At 49.6% G+C, this 19,227-nt stretch overlaps 1 protein-coding gene across 5 annotated transcripts in view; it reads left to right on the top strand.

Moving 5' to 3' along the window:
- Window positions 1–18,313, top strand: part of TEP1 (telomerase associated protein 1) — a 46,305-nt gene extending 27,992 nt beyond the window's left edge. For all 5 annotated transcript variants that reach the window (XM_063651365.1, XM_054447595.2, XM_054447593.2 and 2 more), the window contains 31 exons: window positions 53–228; window positions 326–482; window positions 617–796; window positions 1,255–1,347; window positions 1,614–1,746; window positions 1,907–2,057; window positions 2,285–2,418; window positions 2,570–2,658; window positions 2,925–3,039; window positions 3,495–3,735; window positions 3,917–4,040; window positions 4,864–4,988; window positions 5,117–5,216; window positions 5,435–5,590; window positions 5,738–5,950; window positions 6,221–6,374; window positions 6,481–6,693; window positions 7,701–7,861; window positions 8,098–8,211; window positions 9,452–9,559; window positions 10,176–10,308; window positions 10,401–10,477; window positions 10,582–10,714; window positions 10,826–10,962; window positions 11,116–11,240; window positions 12,304–12,447; window positions 12,622–12,718; window positions 14,175–14,280; window positions 14,378–14,610; window positions 15,049–15,153; window positions 15,403–18,313. In XM_063651365.1, the coding sequence (XP_063507435.1) occupies window positions 53–228; window positions 326–482; window positions 617–796; window positions 1,255–1,347; window positions 1,614–1,746; window positions 1,907–2,057; window positions 2,285–2,418; window positions 2,570–2,658; window positions 2,925–3,039; window positions 3,495–3,735; window positions 3,917–4,040; window positions 4,864–4,988; window positions 5,117–5,216; window positions 5,435–5,590; window positions 5,738–5,950; window positions 6,221–6,374; window positions 6,481–6,693; window positions 7,701–7,861; window positions 8,098–8,211; window positions 9,452–9,559; window positions 10,176–10,308; window positions 10,401–10,477; window positions 10,582–10,714; window positions 10,826–10,962; window positions 11,116–11,240; window positions 12,304–12,447; window positions 12,622–12,718; window positions 14,175–14,280; window positions 14,378–14,610; window positions 15,049–15,153; window positions 15,403–15,525 (4,350 nt within the window). In that variant the 3' untranslated portion in view covers window positions 15,526–18,313. The remainder of the gene's footprint in view (window positions 1–52; window positions 229–325; window positions 483–616; window positions 797–1,254; window positions 1,348–1,613; window positions 1,747–1,906; window positions 2,058–2,284; window positions 2,419–2,569; window positions 2,659–2,924; window positions 3,040–3,494; window positions 3,736–3,916; window positions 4,041–4,863; window positions 4,989–5,116; window positions 5,217–5,434; window positions 5,591–5,737; window positions 5,951–6,220; window positions 6,375–6,480; window positions 6,694–7,700; window positions 7,862–8,097; window positions 8,212–9,451; window positions 9,560–10,175; window positions 10,309–10,400; window positions 10,478–10,581; window positions 10,715–10,825; window positions 10,963–11,115; window positions 11,241–12,303; window positions 12,448–12,621; window positions 12,719–14,174; window positions 14,281–14,377; window positions 14,611–15,048; window positions 15,154–15,402) is intronic.
- The last annotated feature ends 914 nt before the right edge of the window (window positions 18,314–19,227 follow it).

Raw genomic sequence — 19,227 nt, 5'->3', positions numbered from 1 at the left:
GGAGCTCAAGCATGTAAAATGTGACCATGTTTTCTGTTCCTGTCCCATGCAGGCATCTCTTGTGTCAGCCCTGCAGGCTCCTGATGGGGCCAAGGTGGCACCATTAGTCTTCTTCCACTTTTCTGGGGCTCGTCCTGACCAGGGTCTTGCCCTCACTCTGCTCAGACGCCTCTGTACCTATCTGCGTGGCCAACTAAAAGAGCCAGGTGCCCTCCCCAGCACCTACCGGTGGGTATCTCCCAATGAGCCCAGCCTCGTTGATGCCCATGTACCACCCCTGCTTTTCTCTCTGTCCCACTGACCCTGACTTCCTCTCCATGTACAGAAGCCTGGTGTGGGAGCTGCAGCAGAGGCTGCTGCCCAAGTCTGCTGAGTCCCTGCATCCTGGCCAGACCCAGGTCCTGATCATCGATGGGGCTGATAGGTTAGTGGACCAGAATGGGCAGCTGATTTCAGACTGGATCCCAAAGAAGCTTCCCCGGGTGAGTGTGAGAAGGAGGTGGGTGTCGGGAGGCAGGCTGGGGAGAAGGAGGGATATGGCACGGAGGAGAGGGGCCTCTCCAGTGTGGTTCTCCTTTTCTTTCTACTTTCCTGCCCCTTTGCCCAAATATCACAGCGTGTACACCTGGTGCTGAGTGTGTCTAGTGATGCAGGCCTAGGGGAGACCCTTGAGCAGAGCCAGGGTGCCCACGTGGTGGCCTTGGGGCCTCTGGAGGCCTCTGCTCGGGCCCGGCTGGTGAGAGAGGAGCTGGCACTGTACGGGAAGCGGCTGGAGGAGTCACCATTTAACAACCAGGTTGGGTTCTAGGCCAGGGCCGGTGGGTGTATGGGGTGAATCTGGGAGCTATGAAGACCTGGTGTGCTGAGGCTGCTAGCTGCCTTGCACAGACCTGCTCCATTGTTTTCTCAGAAATTCTGTCCATGGGAAGTTGTTAATAAGAAAATTGTGATTCCTGATCATGTCACCCAGCCCTCTTCCCCCGGTGAATTGCCTTTCCGGGGCCTCTCGGGGTGACGGGATGAGTAAAGTGGTTTTTGGTGGGGTAGGCTGAGCCACAGGGGTTTTCTGGCAGGGCTGGCTGGGCAGAGCGGCGTAGGAGAGGGATGGTTTGTGTCCTGGGGTGATGCCATGGGCCTGGCGTCTGCTGGGGACTCTCAGATGAGGAGCTGCCTGGCAGAGGGGCTGGTGCTGGGGCAGAGGGCTGGCTGCGGGCAGCCCTCCTGGACCCCACCCTGAGTCCTGAGTCTTGCCAGATGCGACTGCTGCTGGTGAAGCGGGAATCAGGCCGGCCGCTCTACCTGCGCTTGGTCACCGATCACCTGAGGCTCTTCGCGCTGTACGAGCAGGTTGGTTCTCCTCCCCTTCCGAGTCCTAATCACCACTTCCCCTTCTCTCTTCAGCTGCTTTGTCTCATCCCTATCCCACGTCCTTTGGTGTCTTGTGATCACCCACTCCCTATCCTCGCCTCATACCTCGCCTCACTTCCCTCCTATTGTTGTTCTTTACTTTTTCATTCCTCTACAGTGTCCTCCTGCTGCCCCTTCCCTATCCCACAACCCAAGCTGCTTCTCCTCCCACCACACTGAGCATGGCTGTCCTCCCGCCATCCTAGGTGTCTGAGAGACTCCGGACCCTGCCTGCCACTGTCCCGCTGCTGCTGCAGCACGTCCTGAGCACACTGGAGAAGGAGCACGGGCCTGATGTCCTTCCCCAGGCCTTGACTGCCCTAGAGGTCACACGGAGTGGTCAGTGCTTGGGGTGGGTGGGTTGGGACGCTGAGGGCCAGGGTTCAGATTACATTGGTTCCATTGGGGTCTCAGCAGGCAGTGCAAGGAGAGACTGGGTGTGGTGGGGGCGGGGACACTGTATGGTTAGATGAGGGCCTCAGAGAGCTTGAGTTTTCAGGTTTGACTGTGGACCAGCTGCATGGAGTGCTGAGTGTGTGGCGGACACTACCGAAGGGGACTAAGAGCTGGGAAGAAGCAGTGGCTGCTGGTAACAGTGGAGACCCCTACCCCATGGGCCCGTTTGCCTACCTCGTCCAGAGTCTGCGCAGGTACAGGTGCCCCAGCTGAGCTCCCGCTGACCTCTCTGTGCCTTCCCTTCTTTGAGCCAGGGCCCTCTGTATAGCTTCAGCAACTGGCTCCCAGACCATGAATGGGCTACTGCTCCAGCTGCTCCAGTTTCCGCTGTTTGAGGGGGGAACAGGAGCCCACTGCTGTGCCAGGATGCTCACTGACAGGCCTCTTCCTTCTTCTCTCTCCCTTCCTCACACGAGGACAGTTTGCTAGGGGAGGGCCCGCTGGAGCGCCCTGGTGCCCGGCTGTGCCTCCCTGTTGGGCCCCTGAGAACAGCAGCTAAACGTCGCTATGGGAAGAGGCCAGGGCTAGAGGACACGGCACACATCCTCATTGCAGGTGACTGCAGCCCAAGTCAGCCTGGGCACTGAGTGTGGGGCTTGGGCCTGGAGGCCAGGACCACCCACTGTGCTCCCATCTGCTGGCCAGCTCACCTACTGCCCTTGGGAATGATGCAAGGCTGAGCCTTTCTCAATGTCTGTTCATGCAGCTCAGCTCTGGAAGACATGTGACGCTGATGCCTCAGGCACCTTCCGAAGTTGCCCTCCTGAGGCTCTGGGAGACCTGCCTTACCACCTGGTTAGTTCCTAGACCCCATAGACACCTTTCCCAAAGTGAGTGCTTTGGTTGTTCTGAGACCCCTCTCCGCTTACCATCTCCACCATCACCGCTGCCGTTACCCCTCCCAAACTCCCTTCACCTCTTTCCTTTCAGTTTTCCTGCCCTTCTTCTTCAAGTCCTTTGTCCCAGCTCAGATCCTATCTCTGTATCCAGGTTCTGAGACTAAACTGTCCCATCTCACCGGCCCCTTCATATCCCTAATGAATTCAATCTGACCTTCTCAGCTCCAGAGCGGGAACCGTGGACTTCTTTCGAAGTTTCTTACCAACCTCCATGTGGTGGCCGCACACTTGGAATTGGGTCTGGTCTCTCGGCTCTTGGAGGCCCACGCCCTCTATGGTGAGATGAGTCACTGGCTGGATTCTTCTCTGAGATATGGGACTCCTGGGTGTGCTTATGGGGGCCCTGCTCAGGGTTGGGGCGGGGGTGTGGGTGTCAGGGAAAAAAGATTCAAATTTCCATTTCAAGTTGAAAATGCCAAGAGGGTGAGCACGTGACTCTCAGGAGACCTTTCACCTTGATCTCTTGGACCAGAGATTCTTCAACTTTATTTAGTTAGCATAAAACTATCTAGGAAACTTGTTCCAATTGCAGATCCTTGGGTCTCCATATTCTGGTTCCCTAGGTTTGGAGTGGGGCCCAAAGCTTTGTACTTTTAAGAGATATTCCTGATATAGGGCCAGAGGGCCACACTTTGAGACTTACTATTGTAGACACACCATATGGTTTTATTTGGTGCTGGGGCTAATGGGGTCCAGCTGGCTCCCCAGTGACATTCTGCCACCCTTTTATAGCTTCTTCAGTCCCCAAAGAGGAACAAAAGCTCCCCGAGGCTGACGTTGCAGTGTTTCGCACCTTCCTGAGGCAGCAGGCTTCAATCCTCAGCCAGTACCCCCGGCTCCTGCCCCAGCAGGCAGCCAACCAGCCCCTGGACTCACCTCTTTGCCACCAAGCCCCACTGCTCTCCCAGAGATGGCACCTCCAACACACACTACGATGGCTTAATAAACCCCAGACCATGAACAATCAGCAAAGGTAAGACCTTGACCCCAGGCCCTAGTAAGCCCACCAGAGGGCAAGCTGCAGCTTTTTCTGAAACTGAGGAATAAGGATGACCAGAAACACTGGAGAGGGATCCAGGCACAGAAGCACAGAAATCAACTCCTGTTTGCATTCTCTTGTTTATTTCCTCCCTTTCTTCCTGCTCTTTCTCTAGCTCCAGCCTGTCTCTGGCAGTTTCCTCATCCCCTACTGCCGTGGCCTTCTCCACCAATGGGCAAAGAGCAGCTGTGGGCACTGCCAATGGGACAGTTTACGTGTTGGACCTGAGAACTTGGCAGGTATGACAATCAAGGAGGGGCAGAATTTACCCTCTGAAAATCCGTGCAGACTGCCCTGAAGCCCTAGATGAGCCAAACACACCTGTTATCACTCTGATTGATTCAGCAACTTTACTGCCTGCACATCAGCTCAAAGGGCTTGGTCAAAAAATCAATCACACGGCAAATATTTGCTGCACATCTTCCATTTAAGGCACTGTGCTAAGCGTTGCAAGAAACACAGGACTTGGGACCTTGTCATTGACCACCAAGTGGTCAGTTTTGTTGGGAGATAAGATATACAAGGTAAAAAGGAACCAAACCATAGCCATGTAATCTAATTAAGACATGAGTGAGTTGTGCAGTTATAGGAGGACATAGGATAGAGAAGGGCAGGCACCCTTGTTTGAACAGGGAACCTGAGCAAAGACACAGGGAGAGAATGTTCCCTGTAAATTTGTAAATTGCTGGGAATTATGGCAGCACATAGTGCTTATGGGAGGCTAATAGTACATTAGGCTGGAGAGGTGAGTCCTAGAACCACAGCCTCTTTCTATCCTCTTTACACTCATGTCATCCCCTACCCCATGTAACCCCATTTTCTCAGACCCATCAAAATTTTCTGTAACTTGGGGAATAGGTATGGGGTTTGGAGTAGGGGAGAAAATGTGGCCCCACTTGGATCACGAGGCCCCCACTTGAACGTGTGCTTGACTTGCAACATAGAGAGCCAAGGACTCACAGCCTTTGTGCCTTGGCCTTCTTTTTGGGTGGGTCCTGGAGTGGTGGGACTTGGAGGGTCAAGGGGATGACCTGAGCCGCACTTCCTCACCCACTGTCGCAGGAGGAGAAGTCTGTGGTGAGTGGCTGTGATGGAATCTCTGCTTGTTTGTTCCTCTCCGATGATACACTCTTTCTTACTGCCTTCGACGGGCTCCTGGAGCTCTGGGACCTGCAGCATGGTTGTCGGTAAGGGGTCCTCCCCATTTGTCTTGGAGTGAGGGCCTTTCCCATTTGTTGGAAGCCCCAGGAGAAGGAAATGAGGAGGGAGCTGATGGCCAGGGGTCCAGAGGACTGACTTCATCTTCCTGGGATAGGGTGCTGCAGACTAAGGCTCACCAGTACCAAATCACTGGCTGCTGCCTGAGCCCAGACCGCCGGCTGCTAGCCACTGTGTGCTTGGGAGGATGCCTAAAGGTAAGACTTGGGGTCTGCAGCGGTCAGAGTGGCCCTGAGCCATGACTCACCCTCGTGAGGTTGTTCTCTCAGTGTGGCAGAGACTGCTGACTCCCTGACCAGAGAAGGCCTTCCCTGCTGAGGGCAGGGTAACTGGACAAGGTTGCTCCTGGAGGTCTGGGACTGAGAAGTTCAGGCATCTCTGTTCAGCATCCTGATTCCTCCTCTCTCTCCCTCAGCTGTGGGACACAGTCCGTGGGCAGCTGGCCTTCCAGCACACCTACCCCAAGTCCCTGAACTGTGTTGCCTTCCACCCAGAGGGGCAGGTAATAGCCACAGGCAGCTGGGCTGGCAGCATCAGCTTCTTCCAGGTGGATGGGCTCAAAGTCACCAAGGTAAGAAGGTCCAGTGTAGCTCTTGGGGGAAGCACAGGAGGACAGGAGTGGAAGGTGGCAGACAACAGACAGACAGCAGCATTCTGGGTCACTTAAGATTTTGCTGAGAGCAGGTCTTCACGTTTCCATTTCTACCTCCTTGTGTAGGACCTGGGGGCACCCGGAGCCTCTGTCCGTACCTTGGCCTTCAATGTGCCTGGGGGGGTTGTGGCTGTGGGCCGGCTGGACAGTATGGTGGAGCTGTGGGCCTGGCGAGAAGGGGCACGGCTGGCTGTCTTCCCTGCCCACCATGGCTTTGTTGCTGCTGCGCTTTTCCTGCATGCGGGTTGCCAGTTACTGACGGCTGGAGAGGATGGCAAGGTCAGCTTGCAGAGGGCTGGTGGTGGATTGTGAGGAGGAATAGCAAAGGCAAAGAATATCTTGGTGGGGGTGGGGGTCCTTTGTCGAGGAGACCGTGGAGGAGCTTGGATTGCAGGAGCCACGGGGAGAGGGGTGCCCCTGTGTGCAGGGGCAGCTCTCATGAGAAGAGTCACTGGAAGGAGGACTTTAATGGGGGTGGCTGTAACTCAAAGCAGGGAGGAGGACTGGGTGGTGGAGGTGGTATCCTTAAGCCCTTTTCTTGGTTCCCAGGTTCAGGTGTGGTCAGGGTCTCTGGGTCGGCCCCGTGGGCTCCTGGGTTCCCTTTCTCTCTCTCCTGCTCTCTCCGTGGCACTCAGCCCAGATGGTGATCAGGTGGCTGTTGGATATCGAGCGGATGGCATTAGGATCTACAAAATCTCTTCAGGTACTGAACGGGAATGGGTGGGTTTTTGAGCCTTTAGAAAGAGCGCAGCCCCTGCCCCCCACCCCTTCCCAAGTGTCTTACTCCCTTGTTCTCTCTCATTCTCTAGGTTCCCAGGGGGCTCAGGGTCAGGCACTGGATGTGGCAGTGTCCGCCCTGGCCTGGCTAAGCCCCAAGGTGTTGGTGAGTGGTGCAGAAGATGGGTCCTTGCAGGGCTGGGCACTCAAGGAATGCTCCCTTCAGTCCCTCTGGCTCCTGTCCAGATTCCAGAAGCCTGTGCTAGGACTGGCCACTTCCCAGGAGCTCTTGGCTTCTGCCTCAGGTACTACTGGACAGTGGGCAGGGTTAACAAATCACTGTTTTTTTTTTTTTTTTTTTTTTAAAGACAGAGCTTCACTCTTGTTGCCCAGGCTAGAGTGCAGTGGTGCGATCTCGGCCCACTGCAACTTATGCCTCCTGGGTTCAAGCAATTCTCCTGTCTCGGCCTCCCGAGTAGCTGGGGTTACAGGCATGCGCCTCCACGCCCAGCTAATTTTGTATTTTTAGTAGAGACGGGGTTTTACCATGTTGGTCATGCTGGTCTCGAACTCCTGACCTTAGGTGATCCACCCACCTCGGCCTCCCAAAGTGCTGGGATTACAGACGTGAGCCATCGCACCTGGCCCACAAATCACTTCCTTTTAAAGACACTAATACCTTTCTCCAAGTTGTATGTATATGTGTATGAAAACACACATGTGTGATTTTGTTTTACAACTTTCAAAGTGCTTTTGAATGCAGTTATCTTGCATAATCTGTTTAGACTGTTTCCACTCATTCCTTCACCCTCATTCTGGGACCTCTAAACTCCCAGTAATCCTTTGAGTTTCTGCCCCGTGGGAGACTTTGCTGTCTGAAGGGATAGGTTTCCCTTAGAAGGAGACAGAGAGATGTTGAGGTGCAAATGTAGAATGGCCTGGGCCCTGTCTAGGAGGGAGACCTGGTCTTCACAGGTCGTGAGGTGGAAGTGACACTGGACACGAGAAGAGGAGGGGTCTGGAGCAGCTGCTGTGGGAGTACAGTTAGAGAAGCAGAGACAAGGAACCATGCTCCCGGCCTGAGCTGTGGAGCTGGAGCTGGGAGTGCCACGCGTTCCTGTCCTATGTACACACTCGCTGATGACCCTTGCCCAGGGCCTCTCCACAGCCTTGTGACTCCCTGCATCCCTCCCATGGAGCTGAGCCTCAGGTGTCGCCCTCAGCCCCCATGGCCGCTCCTGTCTTTGGCCTCCCAGGGCCTGTCTGGCTTCCTCTTTCAGGAAGCTGTTCCCTCTCTCTTTTTCCAATGCAGAGGATTTCACAGTGCGGCTGTGGCCAAGGCAGCTGCTGACGCGGCCGCACAAGGCAGAAGACTTTCCCTGTGGCACTGAGCTGAGGGGACATGAGGGCCCTGTGAGCTGCTGTAGTTTCAGCACTGACGGAGGCAGCCTGGCCACCGGGGGCCGGGATCGGGTGAGCTGCAGAAGGATGCAACCCTGGGGTCCCATAGCCCCTGTAGTTCCTAGATTTCTTAACAACCCATTTCCCATTGCTTCCTCCTGCTTTTTGTTTTGCAAAATCTAGTATAGATCTGTCTACCTGTGCTTCCTTGTGCCTCCTCTTTCCTTGAAATTTCTTGCCTGAAATGGCTCCGGGGTTCCCATCCTTCCTTTGGTCCTGATTGCTCCCTCTCCTTGGGGCCTATCCAGAGTCTCCTCTGCTGGGACGTGAGGACACCCAAAACCCCTGTTTTGATCCACTCCTTCCTTGCCTGTCACCGTGACTGGGTCACTGGCTGTGCCTGGACCAAAGATAACCTACTGGTGAGTAAAGGGCCAGGGGTGGCACAGAGCCCAGCTGGGTTCCTGGGGCAAGACAACACTCCCCACCTTGTCCTTTTTCTGGCACCCTTTAATAATAGTAATAGCTAATATTTGTCAAACTTGATATGTGCCAGGCATTGAACTAAGCTCTTTTCATATATTGTTTCACTTAATCTTTACAACACCCTGTAAAGTAGATGCTCCTTTTATCTCTATTTTTCGGACAAGGAAATTGAACTCAGAACATTTCCAAGGTCAGTGATGAAGCTGAGCCAGCGAACTCTCCAATTAAAAAGCCTAGGGCTGGGCACGGTGGCTCACACCTGTAATCCCAGCACTTTGGGAGGCCGAGGCGAGTGGATCATGAGGCCAGGAGTTCAAGACCAGGCTGACCAACATGGAGAAACCCTGTCTCTACTAAAGATACAAAATTAGCCGGGCGTGGTGATGCATGCCTGTAATCCCAGCTACTCAGGAGGCTGAGGCAGGAGAATCACTTGAACCCGGGAGGCAGAGATCATGCCATTGCACTCCAGCCTGGGCAACAAGAGTGAAACTCCATCTCAAAATAATAATAATAATATGGACAATAGCTACCATTTATTATATGCAATAGCTACCATTTATTATATGCTCACTGTGTGCCAGGCAGCATGCTAAGTCCTTTTTTGTTTTTTTTTTTTTTGAGACAGAGTTTCATTCTCGTCGCCCAGGCTGGAGTGCAGTGGCACAATCTCTGCTCACTGCAATCTCCACCTCCCAGGTTCGAATGATTCTCCTGCCTCGGCCTCCTGAGTAGCTGAGATTATAGGCACCTGCCACCATGCCCAGCTAATTTTTTGTATTTTTAGTAGAGATGGGGTTTCCTCATGTTGGCCAGGCTGGTCTTGAACTCCTGACCTCAGGCGATCCACCTGCCTCGGCCTCCCAAAGTGTTGGGATTACAGGCATGAGCCACCGTGCCCAGCCTAAGTCCTTTATGTAGACGCACTCAGCCCCACAACCACCATATCAGATAGGTACATTATCATTACACTCATTAAATAGTTGGGAAACCCAAGGCTCAGAAAGAGAAACAGACCACAAAGCAGAAAGTAATGAGTGACAGAGCTAGGATTTGAACCCAGGAGAACCCAGGCCCTTAATTACGTGGCTTACCGCCTTCCACCCTACACTACAGACATACCAAAATGCTGGAGGGATGCTGATAATCCCACTCCTCTGACTTCTGACTCTGCAGATATCCTGCTCCAGTGATGGCTGTGTGGGGCTCTGGGACCCAGAGTCGGGACAGCGGCTTGGTCAGTTCCTGGGTCATCAGAGTGCTCTGAGCGCTGTGGCAGCTGTGGTGAGAAAGCAATGGAGATCCTACTGGGGGTCTCTGGAAGGGCTAAGGGGGCTTTGGGAGACGGTGCATGGAGCATCTAATCCCAGAGGCAAAACGAGCATAAAAATGAGATACCTGGAGATTAGGCAACATAGTGAGACCCCCCATCTCCATAAAAAATAAAAATAAAAATTAGCTGGGAACCATGATGCATGCCTGTAGTTCTAGCTACTCAGCAGGCTGAGGCGAGAGATCACTTGCGCCCAGGATTTCAAGACTACAGTGAGCTATGATCAAACCACTGCACTCCAGCCTCCAGTGTGACAGAGTGAGATCCTATCTTTAAAAAAAAAAAAGGAGAAAAAGAAAATGAGATACTTGGGACTGGATTATGGTGTTGAGGCTAAGGGTTGGTGTAAAGGGAGAGAGGAGAGCATGAAAACACAGCCTCTTGGTATCATGAACTTGAGCCACCTGACCCCACTGTCCTGAGCCACCCGACCCCACTGTTCCTGAGTTCCCCTCCCTTGTTGACATCTTCCATGCTCCTAATGCTCAGCCCACCTCTGTGGAGGGAGTTCTGTTTCCCACGTCCTGCTCAATATGACTCTGCTCTGATCTTGTGCTCTGTGGGCAGGAGGAGCACGTGGTGTCTGTGGGCCGGGATGGGACCTTGAAAGTGTGGGACCATCAAGGAGTGGAGCTGACCAGCATCCCTGCTCACTCAGGACCCATTAGTCACTGTGCAGCTGCCATGGAGACCCGTGCAGGTAACAAAACATCAGCCACCTCCCCTTCCCTGCTGCCTCTTCTTTTCTCCCCTGCTGCGTCCCTTCCTCTGACTCAGTCTGTGTCTTATCAGCTGGACAGCCTGGGTCAGAGCTTCTGGTGGTAACCATCGGGCTAGATGGGGCTACACGGTTATGGCATCCACTCTTGGTGAGTTCCTGCAAGGACCAGAGTCAAGGCAGGTGGGGAAGGTATGTGGAATAACCTTCTGTTGTGCCCACTCCCATGAGCCCATCTCCATCCCTTCCTCCTAGGTGTGCCATACCCACACCTTCCTGGCTCACAGTGGCCCAGTCCATGCTGCTGCTGTTTCAGAAACCTCAGGCCTCATGCTGACCGCCTCTGAGGATGGTTCTGTACGGCTCTGGCAGGTTCCTAAGGAAGCAGGTGAGTGAGGCTTGGAGAGAGACAGGGTGTGTTACTGGCACAAAAAAAGGTCAAGGGTGGCCTGATATCTCTTATCCCAGCTCCTAATGAAGCACTTCCTTTCTTCTCCAGATGACACATGTATACCAAGGAGTTCTGCAGCCGTCACTGCTGTGGCTTGGGCACCAGATGGTTCCATGGCAGTATCTGGAAATCAAGCTGGGGAACTAATCTTGTGGCAGGAAGCTAAGGCTGTGGCCACAGCACAGGTGAGTCGGTGTACCCTTGGTTCTTTGTCTGTGTGAATTTTACCCTGGCTGTGTATTTACTGGGCGTTAGAGGTTGCATATGTGCCTGGAAGGGAAAAGATGGTGCATCCTGGCTCATCAGAAGCACTGAATTGAGCTTGTTGTGTACACCAGGCTCCGGGCCACATTGGTGCTCTCATCTGGTCCTCGGCACGCACCTTCTTTGTCCTCAGTGCTGATGAGAAGATCAGCGAGTGGCAAGTGAAACTGCAGAAGGGTTCGGCACCCGGAAATCTGAGGTGAAACAGGCTGATGGGTTAATGGGATAGAAACCGCAGTCTCCTCACTCCTGGCATTTTACCCAAATTACTGCACTTCTGCTTCTGAACTAGGTCAATTGGATGTTAGTTACTGAGCGGGACATTATTTTCTGCTTCTGTCCATGGCAATGTAAATGAATAATTCTCAGGTGCCTACTTGATGCCAAGCTCTGGGCCAGGCAGTATGAACCAGTTACAGATGAAATTCATCTTTTAATTAAGGAAGCTCACAGTAGAGGAATGTGCATATAATTAAACCAGCCATATTCAGACTGACTAGTGCTATAATGAAGATACACACACACACACACACATAGTCCTGGGGCTTCAGAACTTGAGAAATTGTGGGAAGGAGTTGGTATTTAAGGTTGGACACTTACAGAATGAGTAGGAGTTTTCTGGGCCAGTAAGAGAAGGGAACAGTGTTTCAGGAAGAGGAAGGAACGTGTACAGAAGATACGGAGATGTTGAGAGTGTGTAGTATATTCTGGATATGGCCAGCTCCTTGGATTCCTGGTGGGAGCAAGGGAAATGGAATTGAATAGATAAACTGGGGTCAGGCTGTAGAGGGCACAGTGCTAAGAATTTTGGGTGGAATAATGATCTGGATTTTATAAAGAGAACTGGTGGCAGTATGGAAGATGGATGGTAGTAGAGAGATACTAAAGATAAGGAGACCACGTTTACACCTGTAGCTATAGCCTAGGAAAGACGTAATGTGGGCCTGACCTGGGCTGTGGAGACGAGAAGGGGAGATACGGATTTGGGCATGTGTTGCATCCACAGGCCTTACTGGTGAGTTGGAGGTAAAGAGGGAAGGAAAAGCCAAAAATGTTAGAGATTCCTAGTTTGAGCAAGTAATGGGATGGCACTGATGAATACTAATGTTAAAAAAAAAACCAGAAAGTGGAACAGGATTTTCAGGGAAGGTGATGCATTTTGCTTTGTACTTCATTCCTGAGGAATTCATGTGGGATTGAGCAGCCTGAGAGAGGTTAACTAAAATAGGATCTTTCTCTGTCCATGTACTTTTTTGAGCTAGTCTTCACCTGAACCGAATTCTACAGGAGGACTTAGGGGTGCTGACAAGTCTGGATTGGGCTCCTGATCGTCACTTTCTCATCTTGGCCAAAGCGGATTTGAGGTTACTTTGCATGAAGCCGGGGGATGCTCCATCTGAAATCTGGTAAGATCCAAAATGCTATTTCCTCCTGAGCTGGGGAAAAAGGAAACGTGAGTTAGTGGTTATCTTGAGGTTGAGTCTAACTTAGAAGAAAACTCTGGAGTCTTAAAGAGAGGTGTTCTTCTCTTTACCTCTCTTTAAATCCTGGGATCAACCTATTCCTTTCTCACAAACCAGGAACAGCTATACAGAGAATCCTATGATATTGTCCACCCACAAAGAGTATGGCATATTTGTCCTGCAGCCGAAGGATCCTGGAGTTCTTTATTTATTGGTAAGTCCTATTTGAGTGTGTGCTAAAGCAAACATTCATCTAGGACCAGTGTTTTTACACCTTAGGGGCCCGTCATGGAGGATAGGGAAGGGAAAGGCAGTTGGCTGCAAATCCTCCTATCCTCCTTCAACTGGAGCAGTTCTGATTTAGGACATTGTATATTGGGTTCCCATGTAAGATTTCACTGGTACAAGAAAGGACTCTACCGTTTTAGAAAGCCATGGGAAACCATAAACCTAGAAGTTTTCTCAATTGCATTTTTTCCCATGTCTCTCTTGTCTTGCCCCTATGAATAATAGCATCTTGAGGGCAAGGACTCCATCTTGTTTTTGTCATCATACTTAGCAGTTACTTAATAGATGTTCAACACTTTTTGGATTGAGTGCGCCAAAGCTAGCTGTTCACTTCAAATGCAGGTTCCTGGGAGCCGCTTGTTATTGGGAAGGTTATTAAATCCTGACCTGCTACCCACTAAAGTTATCTACTAAAGCCTATTCATGACCCAGTGATTCCACTCCTAAATATATACCCAAGAGAAAGGAGTACATATGTTCTGCAAAGCCGGGTACAAGAATCTTCATAGCAGCTTTATTCATCATAGCTAAATATCAATATATAGAAAGGGGATAAATAATTTGTGGTATATTTATACAATGGAATGCTACATGGCAAAAAAATTAATGTGATACAGCATGCTGATGAATGGAATAATACAGACATACCTCGTAGACATTATTCGGGGCAAAGGAAGCCAGTTACAAAAGAGTACATACTGTATGATTTCACCTAAATGAAGTTCAAGAACAAGCAAGACTAATTTCAGTTGACAGACATTAGAATATTGTTAGCTTTTGTGGTGATGGTCTGGTATTGATGGGAAAGGGACATAAGGGCAATTTTCTGAGGTGATGGAAATGCTCTACATCTTGATCTGTGGGGTGACTGCATGGGTGGATGCACATGTAAAGATACATCGCGATGTACATTTAAGATTTGTGCACTTAGCCAGGTGTAGTGGCTCACACCTGTAATCCCAGCACTTTGGGAGGCCAAGGCCAGTGGATCACTTGAGGCCAGGAGTTCGAGACCAGCCTGGCCCACATGGTGAAACCCCATCTCTACTAAAAATAAAAAACTCAGCTGGGTGTGGTGGCGCACGCCGGTGTTTCCAGCTACTTGGGAGGCTGAGGCAGGATAATCGCTTCAACCCAGGAGGCAGAGGTTGCAGTGAACCGAGATCGCGCCACTGCACTCCAGCCTGGGCGACAGAGACTCCGTCTCAAAAAAAAAAAAAAAAAAAAAAAAAAAAAAAAAATATTTGCGCACTTGATTGTATCTAAGTTATAGTTAAAAAAAAAAAAAATTCCTGACCAGCCCAGAGCAGAAAACTGTTGCTTTGTCTGGTACAAGTTGACTCATATGGGTAGGCTAAACAAAATTACCTATACTTTCACAGACGCAAAACGAATCAGGAGAGTTTGAAGAGAGGCTGAACTTTGATATAAACTTAGAGAATCCTAGTAGGACCCTAATATCGATAACTCAAGCCAAACCTGAATCTGGTGAGTGGTAACAGGAGGACCTGAGGAGCCTGGAGATGGCCCAGGGTGGATGGCAGATCCCTGAGACTTGGCTCTAATTCTGTCCTTAAAATGGCAGAGTCCTCATTTTTGTGTGCCAGCTCTGATGGGATGCTATGGAACCTGGCCAAATGTAGCCCAGAAGGAGAATGGACCACAGGTAACATCTGGCAGAAAAAAGCAAACACTCCAGAAACCCAAATTCCAGGGACAGACCCATCTACCTGCAGGGAACCTGATGCCAGCATGAATACTGATGCCAGCATGGATAGCGAGCCAACACCACATCTAAAGACACGGCAGCGTAGAAAGGTGAGTTTGAAGGAAGGGTCAGAAATACTAGGGGAGGGCTGGGAGCAGTGGCTCACACCTATAATCCCAGCACTTTGGGAGGCCGAGGCGGGCAGATAATGAGGTCAGGAGATCAAGACCATCCTGGCTAACACGGTGAAACCCCATCTGTACTAAAAAATACAAAAAATTAGCTGGGCGTGGTGGTGGGTGCCTGTAGTCCCAGCTGCTCGAGAGGCTGAGGCAGGAGAATGGTGTGAACCCAGGAGGCGGAGCTTGCGGTGAGCTGAGATCATGCCACTGCACTCCAGCCTGGGCGACAGAGTGAGACTCCGTCTCAAAAAAAAAAAAGAAATACTAGGGGAGGAGGGCTCTAGGTCTGACACAGCGCATTGTGGTGCTTCTCTGAGGAGGGGCCCCTGAGAACTCACCATCCTGCTCTCCCCTTTCCTCTTTGAGATTCACTCGGGCTCTGTCACAGCCCTCCATGTGACACCTGAGTTGCTGGTGACAGCTTCAAAGGACAGAGATGTTAAGCTATGGGAGAGACCCAGTATGCAGCTGGTAAGTGTGTGTGTGTGTGTGTGTGTGTGCACGCGCACGTGTGCATGCACACCTATCCCAGAGGGATGTCACAAGACAGCAAACTTAGAGTAAGAAAGGGCAAAAGATCAAAATTCTATTTTCTTCAATCACTTGCAATGTATGACTAACCTGTTTCTAAATAAAAGGCATTAATGTGAGAAAAAATAAGTTAGTAAGGAGGCCCTAGGCTTGTAGCCCTGACCTCCCCTATTTTTGTTCCCATCGTAGCTGGGCCTGTTCCGATGCGAAGGGTCAGTGAGCTGCCTGGAACCTTGGCTGGGCACTGACTCCACCCTGCAGCTTGCCGTGGGAGACGTGCAGGGCAATGTGTACTTTCTGAACTGGGAATGAAGATGTGCCACTCGGGGGAAAAATGATACCCCTTGTGCTAGAGATGCAAAGCCTGAAGACACTGGTAGCTTTTAATAATTATAAAATTAATAATTTCTTGATAATTATAAAAATGAAGTGTCAAAAAAATCTCAAGTGTAGGCCTGCCTGTGTTCTCATGTGGATGTAGAACAGGAGGATATTCTATGTATATGTATATGTACATTCTAATGTGTGTTTCTTCTTATTTAACATTAATCCTTACTAGAACCACAAGAAAGTGAATGAAATCTTTAGTAGGTACTCTTTTGAAACTAGGTTTTAGAATTCTTGCATCACTCACGGGCCCTAGGACCCTAGGATGCCATTCTTGCCAGGAGGAGGAATGAGAGTGATGTTGGCCAACATTCAATTTGAACAGAGCATGGAAGACCTTTCAGTTCATCGGGAAAGAATGAGGGAGGGAGAATAAGTCAGTCATTGCATCAGGGCGTTTAGAAAGAGCTATGTTTCTGTCACAGAGACAGCCCTTTTCTCAGAACTACCCAGAGGAGGCTGGGCATGGTGGCTCACGCTTGTAATCCCAGCACTTTGGGAGGCCGAGGCGGGCAGATCACGAGGTCAGGAGATCGAGACCATCCTGGCTAACATGGTGAAACCCTGTCTCTACTAAAAAGTACAAAAAATTAGCCAGGTGTGGTGGCGGGCACCTGTAGTCCCAGCTACTTGGGAGGCTGAGGCAGGAGAATGGCGTCAACCCAGGAGGCGGAGCTTGCAGTGAGCCGAGATCTCACCACTGCACTCCAGCCTGGGCGACAGAGGAAGACTCTGCCTGAAAAAAAAAAAAAAAAAAAAAAAAGAACTACCCAGATGAGAGGTGAGGAGCCAAGCCATTGAAAGCAGAACAAACCTTCTGGTTTTCCCAACTTCTGACACGACTTTCAACTTTAGTCAATATGGTAACTGGCATTCTCAGAAGCGATCATGAAAGTGTCTTACTCTCTCTCAAGTTGAAATTCACAAAGATTAAAACTAACTGAGAGGTGGCACAATCATAGCCATGAACTCTGATTTTCTTAAGTAAAAAACCTTTTTTTTTTTTGAGACAGAGTCTGGCTCTGTCACCTAGGCTGGAGTGCAGTGGCGCGATCTCGGCTCAGTGCAACCTCTGCTTCCTGGGTTCAGGCGATTCTCCTGCCTCAGCCTCCCGAGTAGCTGGGATTACAGGTGCCCACCACCACGCCCAGCTAATTTTTGTATTTTAGTAGAGACGAAGTTTCACCATGTTGGCCAGGTGGGTCTCAAACTCCTGACCTCAGGTTATCTGCACACCTCAGCCTCCTAAAGTTCTGGGATTACAGGCGTGAGCCATCGTGCCCAGCCCATAAAAGAACCTTATTATATTCCTAAAATTCAATCATATGGAAGAATCTATTGAGCAGGTTAGCCTTTGCTTAACTTTCCTCCTCTCTGTTACTCCAGCCTTAGCTGGGGTGTTTTGTAGAATTTTCAGAGCATGGAAGACAGACAACTAGAGCTTCCTCCTGCCCTTGGCCTGTGCTTTTAGGAGAGCAAAAGGCAAAAGATTGAAACCAGTGACTTTAGTTTCCTCAGGCCCTTTCTTTCTAAGGGTTAAAGAAGAAGGAAATGTCTTCTGTGGCCAAGAATTCAAGGACTTGTAGGAGATAAGTGAAGGCTATTACAGGGATTTTGTCCTGGTTTGGTAGGTTTCTCTTGCAGAAATACCACTACACTCTGGTCTAGAAATGAGTTTTGAAGACTGGGGGAGTTAAAGGGCACTAGTTTTGCTCTCACTGTATCCTGATTCCAGGTTTTACATGGAGAAATCACCTGAGGGACTTTACTTTATTTCTATCCAATGCCCTGGTTTCCATCCTGACCAGAGGATGATGACATCAGCTGATAGGCCATGCTTCTGTCTTCTCTTATGTGCCTCATGCCAAGCCTCGAAATATACCTTCTGGACCATCATTTCCACATCTACCTTGTGACTAGAAGTCCTAGTTATGGTATTTTGAAATTTACGATCCATAATCCTTGCCAGAAATCCTGCAGCGAACCATGGCATGGCATCATCCTAGTCATTGATTTCGATCTTTTGCCTTTTGCTCCCCTAAAAGCATGGGCCAATGGCAGGAGGAAGCTCTATTTGTCTGTCTTCCATGCTCTGAAAATTATATAAAAGCATCCCAGCTAAGGCTGCAGTGAAGGGGATGGGGAAAGTTAAGCAAAGGCTAACTTGACCAATAGGCTGAATATATTCAGTCTTGTTGGCCAGGCCCACTTGAAGGGTTTTTTCTGTCTCATCTTGGAGACAGACAGTGAGGTCATGGTATAACTGTTATGAGTAAAGTCAAGAACAGATTCTAGGTAAAAGCAATTATGTACCCAAAAGGAGTTGAAGGGAAAATCAGTTTAGGTTTACATTAAACATCCTTCAAGTTCTTATCTTGAAATGGAGTTTCAGTGTCTCCCAAAGGCTGGATGAGTTTTACAGTTATAACCACTGGATTGTGAGACCGTAAGACATTTGAACAATCTTTTCTTCTACCCATCTAGAAAAGCATCTTTTTTATATACCAAATTTTTACACATATATCCACATCTGTTTTTGAAATCTAGAGCAGAGGTACTCAAAGTTTGGTTCATGGACTAGTGCCAGTTCACAAATTGTTAATGTTTCATAATGAGATAAGTATGGAAATTGAGAGTAACCGTTTAGAAACTGTATAGGAATTTAAAAAGTAATATCTGACAAATTTAATAATAAAAATGGAGGCTTGTATTTTGTGTGCTTTTTAATTTCATTTTCTTGATAATCCATTTTGATTATATTTTATAAAAGTGTTATTCCATGACAGATAAGAAATTAAAACAGGCCAGGCACGGTGGCTCATGCCTATAATCCCAGCACTTTGAAAGGCTGAGGCGGGTGGATCACCTGAGGTCTGGAGCTCGAGACGAGCCTGGCCAATATGGTGAAACCCCGTTGCCACTAAAAATACAAAAAATTAGCTGGGCATGGTGGCAGGCACCTGTAATCCCAGCTACTTGGGAGGCTGAGGCAGGAGAATCGCTTGAACTTGGGGGGGAAGAGGTTGCAGTGAGCCGAGATCGCACCATTGCACTCCAGGCTGGGCAACAAGAATGAAACTCGGTGAAAGAAAGAAAGAGAGAGAAGAATGAAACTCGGTGAAAGAAAGAGAGAGAGAGAAAGAGAAAGAAAGAAAAAGAAAGAGTGGGAAGGAGGAAGGAAGGAAGAAAGAAAGACAAAGGAACAATTAGTCCTTCATCTCAGAAGCTTTGAGAAGCACTACTCTAGAGAGACTGGGTAACAGCAGCAAAAAGCATGGACTTGGAATAAGACTGCCTGAGTTCAAATCTTCATGCTTCCTTTCCCCCATTTGTACAACAGCCATAATAATGGTGCTTACTTCACGGGAGTGTTTTAAGGACTAAATGAGTTAAGGTGTAAAACACAGAACAGTGACACTTATGTGGTAAGTGTTCAATAAGTGCTAACTTGACTGTTCTTTTTGTTATCTAGCAGTACGAGTATCACCTCATTATTCTTTCTCATAAATGTCTTATTTATTAGTATATATTTAATCAATCAGAAAATCTGGACTGAATTTTTCAGTTTTCAAAAAAATGTGAAACTAGTATTCTTTCTAAGTTCAGGGGTACAAGTGCAGGTTTGTT

The sequence above is a fragment of the Pongo pygmaeus genome, chromosome 15 (genome assembly GCF_028885625.2).
Source record: "Pongo pygmaeus isolate AG05252 chromosome 15, NHGRI_mPonPyg2-v2.0_pri, whole genome shotgun sequence".
NCBI lineage: Eukaryota > Metazoa > Chordata > Mammalia > Primates > Hominidae > Pongo > Pongo pygmaeus.
The sequence above is the reverse complement of the archived record's forward strand: the minus strand, read 5'-3'. Positions and strand labels throughout refer to the sequence as shown.